Consider the following 8,734-nt stretch of genomic DNA (forward strand, 5'->3'; position numbering starts at 1 on the left):
TGGGTTCTTTATCCATATATATTTTATTATTATATTATTTCACAAGATTGACGTTCGCAATTCTTTAGTACAGCATGGCGCATTGATGCTAGTTGTATATATATATATGGGCTTCTTACATCAAGCATAGTTTCCTCTCGGGAAATCTTCGTCAAACTGGCTAAATTTATTCTGTAACTGTTCTGTGTGTTTTATTAAAGTCTGCGAGGTCTTTGAGGCTTTTTCGTGCCTGCAGAAGTGGCAGCTTGCTTTTCGGCGGGCTCATCATCATATTCATAGTCAGCGTCGTCCTTAGCAGGAGCAGGAGTCTGCTTTTTCCGCAGTGTACTACTGCAAAAGCGAAGCAAATATTTGAATAAACACAGGAAGGAAGTTCGATATGTGACAGATCAAAGAATTATAATCTCCAGTAAACGAAGGTCTGCTTAGTAGAAACATGACGGCTAAGTGAATTTGTTACTATGTCAAAATAGGATACTCTTAGACGAGACGTTATTGTTACCATAATCTGTGGTCTAATCTCTGTTTCGGAAGTAAGCAAAGACGGTAATTGTCATTCGCATAATATCTTCATTGTCAGTAATGAAAAAGCTACTTATTCTATAACCAAATAGATTATAAGCGGGTGTGCACTTCAGAGTGTATACACATTGAATGGACCAGATCGATCGATCTACAGCAACTAACGTTTATACACAAAAAAAGAAGTGAATATGCAAACGAAAAAAGTGTTTCAGTAAGATAAATTCAGTTCATTTGAATGTGACCATAATTATATACGAGACAAACTGTCACCTCAGTGATAGAACAGAAAATGATGATTTTTATTCATATTATGTTTTAATTGATAACGCGTTCGGTGCTAGGACTTGATCACTTACATGGCAATGTGTTTTTTTTTTACCTGAATCTGTGCGGCTTAGCACTTGTAGCTTTTGGTCGAGGAAGTGGGGCTTCCGTAGGTTTTTGTACATGTGGTTTTTCGTGTCCTAGGTCCTCAATATCTGATTAAATCAATCATAAATTCCCGTTAGGGTGAAAGAAAAGAAATAAACAGTAGTATATATATATATATATATATATATATATATATAATCTACGTAATTTTTTTTCATTTTTTAACATTTTTCAACACTTTTATTTTAGATTAATTTAAAAAAGAAATTTAGCCTAACATTAAATTGTTGCAAAAGTATTAATCATAATCAGTAAGTCTTAGCAAAGAAAAAGATGTTTCAGAGAATTTGCAAAGTGAATTAGAATACCAGTTAGTACAAAGACTCAAATCACTATAAAATAGATTGATTTTTGTAAAATAGATTGGAAGACAACTATGTATAAGCCTCAATTAGAGCTTTGCGTTTCCTGTTCACAAAATCCTATCATATGATTTTTCCAGTACAGACTGACGCTTTCAATCATATAACTTTAATCAACGAAATCGCCTCCACATTTAATCACACTTATCGTGTGATCAATGAAATTAAGTCCATCCAGAATGCAACAGTGCCATTGTCTGTACCGCAATTACTCGCTGTACAATTAGCTTGTTCGGGGATCGGCTGATATTTCTAATAGTGAATATAAACCTGGCATATAAGAACAAGGACAGATGTCTGTTGGGCCGCTGATGCATTGAGCGGTTTGTCGTTTTTCACGAATTCTATCATTCTTTTCGTATCTTTCTTCCTCGATATCACTATATCCACGCGGGCAGTAGCGGGAGGTAGATAGTCTAATCAGGATTTTTGCTCGATCACGTCATTCAGCTGACCTGTATGTACGTGGTATCAAGTGGCTATAATTAGCCGATACGCATTATAGATAATTCAAGGTGATGCCATAGGGGCTAGTCGTCGACGCCGATAGATAACAGCAAAGCCACTTGCAATCGTCAGAAAAGACGAAAAGTTTATATTTTATATGTAAAACTTTTCTTGGTGTATATATATTAATCAGAATGCTTGTTAACTTTATTATGATAAAGTTCTTGTTAATATGGATCAAGAAAATGATTAATTTTCGAAGTAAGCGAAAATAAGACGATAACAGATCTTGGAAATGGCGCAAATGAATTTTCTTTTTAAGCAAAAACAAACATTCATATTTTTAACAACTTTAGTACGTAAACAAAATATGTAGTACTGAAAAAGTATAAATAGGCAAACAAAAGAAGAATAATCGATGGGTTGCAGTAAAAACTGTCTGTTAGTGATAATTTATTAATTAATGTTTTGACTATTATAAATGGGTCTAAATAATCGTTCAGGGATTTCGTTTGACTTTCTATCGAAGTCCGCATATACCAGACGATATATGCAATATAATTTCGGATTAAATCATTTGAGTGAAACGCTTGGATGCCTTAGCTATAATCTAGCAACCAAACGTAAGCTGTATTTAATTTACGTCGGCCTTAAGCCTTTCTGCCTTTTTTTTACTACATAAAAATACTTGTTGACCTACGGGCTGTTATGACCAGTTAACCTGCAACCGTTTTTCAACAGCTTTAAATTTATGTCTGTAATTAACAAACACGCATAAATGTTGTCTAAACTAAATATAAATGATAAATCACAATGAAAGTATCTTTTCACGTACTTGCTGGATGCTTGATGAAACTGGGTAACGTAGGTTTGGGCCGAACAGCTGGGTGTGGCGAAGGGCGGTTTTTCAGACGTAACCTATGTTTAAGAAGGCCATGAGCTCCTGCGGAGTCATCGCTGTCAGCCTTGTCTGGGGAGGCCGAAGTGCTTTTAGGACCTGCACTGGCAGCCACCTTGTCATTGGCACCATCAGCTGCCGCATCTCCTCCCTGATCGTACTCTTCGTAATCGTCGTAAGCCGGATTCTCTGTTGTGGCCTTCTTTCCAGAGACTTTTTGCCGTTGAGCACTGGCGGGCTCAGCCACGAGAGTGACACCGAGCAACAGGAGGCAACAGCATGCGCTTAGAGTGGAGGTCCGCTGTGCATTATAAAATAGAATTAGCCATTGCTAAAAGATATTTTTGATGTTCATGTTTAGTTCAAAAATTTTAGAACTATTGGTTCCGATGGTTGGCGGCCTTTCCAAGACGAGGCGAAAAGCGTTTACGCCCAGTCTACGAACCTGAGTATCTCATCTGTCCCTATGTTTAATAGACAAATAGCTTGCCACTGCATCAACACGCGCACGAGATATTACTAGCAATCTGTCATCTCCCTCTCATTGAAAAGTACCCCAATAATGCCTGTAACACGGGAAAGACGAATTCATGATCTTATCTACTCGTACTAATAACCCAGAATACTGGATATTGGTGGTTGGAAGGACTCGAACCAGAACCTCTGATGATTTTTTTCTGAAGAATTGCAACTACATAATATTGCGGATGTCAGTGCAGTACGAGATCGGAAAAGAGAGGCTTAAGTACCATACATGCGCATTTTCACTATGAAGACTACATGCAATTTTCATTAATAAATTAATTTGCAATACACCAATCTTCTATTATAAAAAGTGAGTCTTTACCACAATATATCGAAACAACAACAGCCGCAGCAGGCCACCAATGTAACGCGCCCCTTATATGGTCACAAACGATTCATTGATCTTTTCTTTAAAATCGTCTCTTCTGAAAGTTGTTACCTTATGGAAGCGGCACTTCTTTTATCTGTGCCACTGCTGTATAACGTCAGCAGTAATAATAGCGTGTAGATTGGTTGGCTGCGTGCCAGTTGCAACTAACATTTGCCTGCCAGATTCTTACCGGACACTACCGTTAGAAACTAGATATTCAATTTGGTCAATATGATAATACTATAACGCAGCTATAATTGTCGATGATGATTATATTGATCCTGCTGCTTCTGCCGTTGGTGATCGCGCCAATGTTGTTAATGATGTTACGCGGCCATTTTTCTTCTTGTAACTACCACTATTACCGCTTGCCTATTAGCAACGGTTGTAATTTCTCGAATAGCAAATACCAGAGGCGGTAGCGCCGTGAAATTGCTTTTCCGATGACTTCGGATCGGTCAGGGTGATCCGGTCTTTTACGGTTTTTATACACTGGATTGTGTCTGCTGGGCGCTGTGGTAGGTACCGAACATTCTACTCGGATGATCTGTAACTGCTAGCGTTTTGTTGACGCCTGTTGCCTTGCTATCGAGTCAACGCAGAAGACCTTGACTGTTAGTTCTGCGAGTAAACGCTAGGCGCACACAGTACAAGTAGCAAATGATCACACGTTGTATTGACAGGTGATTGCTAGCTGGTACGAATTGTGCGACATTTGGCAAGTGGGGGACTAATAATAAGAGGTGGCGCCGTCGTCGACGTGGAGCCAATCAAAGGGCCGAATACTGTAGCCTATTGACCCCCCTCCGCTTGTTCATTCCTACGGTTTTGTCGACCCCACGTGAATGTCTACATCGGCTGCGGCGCCGCATTCGCCGCAGCAGATTGCGGCTATAGTGGTTTTAGAAGTCAGATAGAGCAATAAGAGGTTATGAACGACAATTTATTATTAGCACACACCATCATTAATATCATCTGCTCGCTGAACATCATAGCGGCAACACTGGTAACTCACAAAGGTGCATCTGTTTGCAGACGCCGAAGTGCGCAGAAACACTAATAGCAACAGTTGTGTTATTAGTGATGGTAGTGTCGTGTCGTGCAAGCGCCATAATACCAAGTCAAAACCGTAAAAGTTTCTTGGCGTCGATTTATGGGAGAGAACTCAGGCTAAAGTGGCTGGCAATAGTCAAATAACTATTCCACTTTTGATATGTGATAGACATTTGGAAATAAATATGACTTCCCGCGAGTATCCGAACGATACGGAACTGAAAACCATTGAGTGCCATTTAGGGCGATGGATATTTACAACAAGTCTTTCTCTCCCTCTCTTTCTGTCTCTGTTTCTTTCTTTCGTAGTCGCAAGCTAAATTAGAACGAAAAGGACTAATTAGAGTACAATCACTAAAAGATGTACGAAACTTTAGAGCATGCAGATCGAGTGTTGGTACGTTGAACAGAATTGAATAACTTTTTAATGACCTAAAAAGAGGGTTTGGGTTATTGCCAAGAGCGGTTTAGGAAACTGATGAGTTAATTTCTGAAGTACATCATTTAATCGTTACTTGCGGCATTAATCAACCGTTGCTTTCGTGGATCTCCACTGATGACCTCTTTGCGTAACGATAGCAAGTGAGTTCTGATCTTGCTTTTACTGCTGAATGCTTTCGACATAAGCTCCTCTTAGATTTTATTTGACCTAAGCCTTGTTTTAGGTTTGTAAAAATAACCTTAGCTGATATTTTCTCAAAGAACAAGCGACCTCCGTCTTTCATATGACGACCTTTGCCGCTTGCCTTAAGACTTTTAAATTGAACTTATGCTCGGCTCACACACTTGAAGCTTTGATAATGCTTACGCACACCTTCAAACGTATTCGTCTTTTTGTTAATACATACGGTAACAAGGAAGGTGAAATCCAGGAAATGCGATCTGTGAATTGGATAATGTAGACAATGCAATAAATTTTCGCTTGACATCTAGCTAGCATTCATTTAGCCCAATATACCCGGGTAACGTTGGAAAAACTGTCTGTCCTTTTTGGGGAGAATTTTTGCTTGTTCAGAACAGCATTGCTGATTCAAAGAAGATTTAAATCAGGAATTGTAAATATGCCGTATCGTGATTGCAATTTATGTCATACTTGCAATGAATTCTCTGTGAAACTTAACCTTGCTACTTTTACAGAATCGTTGCTTGAGGTCATAAGGTTGATTTAGGTTGGCATGTCTACATATGGAAAACGAATCACTTATCACCGAAAATGTTCCATGGTGGCTCAATATATACAGGCCAACTACCATTCAGGATACATGTCTGCACGTGATTTTTGTAGCTGGCTACATTATTACAAAATTTCACGATTTTTTACAAGCGAGGCGATCGGCTAGATCATTTTTTTTTAACTAAAATATATACAAATCCATAATCGCTATCTAAAGCCTGAACAGTACCTTAATGGCGAGCAATAAGGCAGAGCAAAATTACTTCTTGCCACAAATTTATCTGAGTCGTTGAATTGCGCAAAGTTAGGTATCCGTTAAATTCGGCTGTAGTCTCCCTCGAGCCTTTTCCCGATTCTTAACATGCGAAATCAGCAAATTTGTAATAACACTGTCTCTAAAAACAAAGTTACTAGGAAATGGTATTAGTTACATACATTAGATATAATAATTATGACTGATAATAGCTGTAGTATACGAAAAACAGTCGCAGTAATTGATGGAAATGGTGAGTATCTGCATTCAGCGTACGCGTGAAATTACAAGAAAGCTGATTTGGTGAATACACTCGACTGCCTGATTTAGGGTCACTTCCTGATGCTGCTACCCTTTCCCGGGCCGTAAAATCACTGGATGGAAATTATACGACCAAAACTTGCATGTGTACCGTGCTGCGCCTACAGCATTTGGACGCCAATAGGGATTTACGGAAAGGAAATACGTGCGCGTGCCTTAGCGTGGCAGGCGTGCTCAATACAGTTTCGTACTGTACGGTAAGATGTATCTTCACTATTATGATCGTATTGTTTGGATGGAAGACGGGGTTGTATCGTGTGCAATTGAACCGTTAGGTTGGTGTGTATAGGTGCCTCGTACGTCATTATTGTCTAGACGTTTTCATATTGACGTTAAAGCTATTGTTGCAGTATCTTAGTGGCTAGCCCTTCCTCAAACCCCATTTACACAACAGTGATATACCCATGAAATCGTTCGCAACTCCATATGCATTAACTGAATTGAGCTCGATTCATATCATCTTCTACCATAATCACAATAAACAACAATTATCCACGTCACTCTTCTATAAAAGCAATGCATTTATAACAAAGTTCTAGGAACTAGCATTATGAGAGCTATAACTACTTAAAGTTAAATCCTACATACCTAATTTCTGAACAAGCTAAAGACAAAGGAAAACGAATGGTGTCTTTGAAACATTTGTTATTCGTTTCCTTAATTTTATATGTTTTACAGAGTGGAACAGGTAACTTGGATCTTGGAGCATGGGTGGTTGGTCATAATGCGTGACACAAATCAAGTAACCATCTAACAGTACTCAACAAGACGTTTTTAAGAACACTTACATTTTCTCCACTTAATTCACTATATCATGAACTTACCATATTGCCGCGCTCCAACAGATAATGACAGATGACAACAGTTACTTTTGACAAAATGCCAGATTTCCACCGATCGACAATACTGATAATAAGGATGGTGAGATAAGCGTAGCGACGAAGGGTCGTTTGTGTCCACCACTTCACCGCTGAAAAATCGTAAATTTTTCCCTCTCTCAAATCCTCTTTGTTTTCCGCAGATGACTAGACTCCACACACTATAGCTCGACTGAGACGAACTAACTGCACAACTGCTAAGTGTCAGGATAGAAGCAAATTTACAGTTGCCGCTGTGTTGTCTAGTAGTTAGCACCACTGACGACGATACGTCCGCCCGCGAACTAGTCTACCGTAACAGTCTGCGGTAGACCGAAGGGTTTTGAACGACCGAACGACTGAAAAGACCAGCTAAGAACATCAGCAGCAGCAACAACGATCGGCTCAGCAGCAAAATTCTTTGCGTTGAAATCACGTCAAAACGGCTCCGCTAAGTCGATAGCGCAAGGCGGGAACGCGCTGTAACGGCACCGACGGTTCTGGGCCCTCCGGCGGGGAACGCGCCGGCGAAAAACGCTAACGTTTTATCGTCCGCGCAACTCAACCCAGAGGGAGAGGGTCAGCGACGTCAACCGCTGATGCTATCAAAATACGATGGACTGTTGCCCTTGCAACTCCAACGCATGGCATTTACCCCCGGCCTGCTTCGGTAAGGGGTTCGGAAAATCCGCCAAGGGAAAATGGACAGATGGCAGATGGTGGAAATGAGGCGCAAATTAAGTGGTCAGCTTCCCATGGCCACATGGGACGACTTTTACCATTGCAGTAAATGGGGGTGTAATGGTTTGTTGGTATAATGTTCTGGCAAAAAAGGAGAAACATTTATACAAATAGTCATGTGCACCGTAAGCCTAAATGGGTAGTGCAATAGCGTTTGTTTTTATAGGAGTAATGTGGGGTAGATAAAAATACTGTTTTCTGATATTACCGTAAATGTAGAAAGCTATTGCAGTCATATAATAATGAATTGTCATAGTAACTATTGTAGTTTGATTTGCTAGATGGAATAATGGTTTTTAAATAAGTTTATGTAAAAGTGTCTGATTGATCCGAGGAGTGATTTAGAGAGATAATTTCAAATAGGATAGCGGTTCTTAATTATGAAATTCATATGAAACCAGTTTAACTGAAAAAAGGTTGTGTTTTGCTGTTGCTGTTTGTTAAAAAAACTTCTAACTTCAGGTGTAAAAGCTGGATTTTATATTGGACATTTTTGTGAATCATCAGCATAAATCCGACTTTTGTCAAAAATTTAAAAAATATTACCAAGAACAATCAAAAACATCGGCAGACTGGTGCATTGTTGCTTTCTTGTAATTGATCGTCAAGCTAAACTTTCTCGCCCAATTGAACGTTTTTCTGAAAGTTTAAGGATAATTGTTTCGAAAGTTGCTTGTTATTAAATGTAATGAGCCAAGAGTTACAACTCGTTCTAATGGACATCCAGTAGATGGCTTACACGTTTCCAATAACGGGATTCCAATAACAGGACCCAA

The 8,734-nt window shown here is 39.3% G+C and overlaps 1 protein-coding gene across 2 annotated transcripts; it reads right to left on the reverse strand.

Moving 5' to 3' along the window:
* On the reverse strand, positions 1-7,721 carry LOC111254685 (uncharacterized). 2 transcript variants are annotated; one of them, XM_022815792.2, is made up of 4 exons: positions 7,185-7,721; positions 2,602-2,965; positions 905-1,004; positions 1-330 (listed from the first exon to the last, which is right to left on the reverse strand). In XM_022815792.2, exons 1-4 carry the CDS (start codon positions 7,185-7,187, stop codon positions 195-197), a joined length of 603 nt encoding a protein of 200 aa, XP_022671527.1. In that variant the 5' UTR covers positions 7,188-7,721; the 3' UTR covers positions 1-194. The 2 variants fall into 2 exon arrangements, with proteins under 2 accessions (XP_022671527.1, XP_086831597.1); XM_086975471.1 differs by lacking the exon at positions 7,185-7,721 and adding an exon at positions 4,520-4,643.
* Positions 7,722-8,734: the final 1,013 nt, after the last annotated feature.

Source organism: Varroa destructor, unplaced genomic scaffold, assembly GCF_002443255.2.
Source record: "Varroa destructor unplaced genomic scaffold, Vdes_3.0 BEIS01000007.1, whole genome shotgun sequence".
Classification (NCBI taxonomy): domain Eukaryota; kingdom Metazoa; phylum Arthropoda; class Arachnida; order Mesostigmata; family Varroidae; genus Varroa; species Varroa destructor.

What these genes read in the sequence shown, in the direction of transcription:
- LOC111254685 (XM_086975471.1), bottom strand. Translation starts at nt 4,552, where the DNA reads ATGATGTTCAGCGAGCAGATGATATTAATGATG. An exon ending in AGCAGATGATATTAATGATG is followed by an intron (nt 2,966 to 4,519) that starts GTGTGTGCTAAT and finishes TATAATGCACAG; the next exon opens with CGGACCTCCACTCTAAGCGC. An exon ending in TTTCATCAAGCATCCAGCAA is followed by an intron (nt 1,005 to 2,601) that starts GTACGTGAAAAG and finishes TGATTTAATCAG; the next exon opens with ATATTGAGGACCTAGGACAC.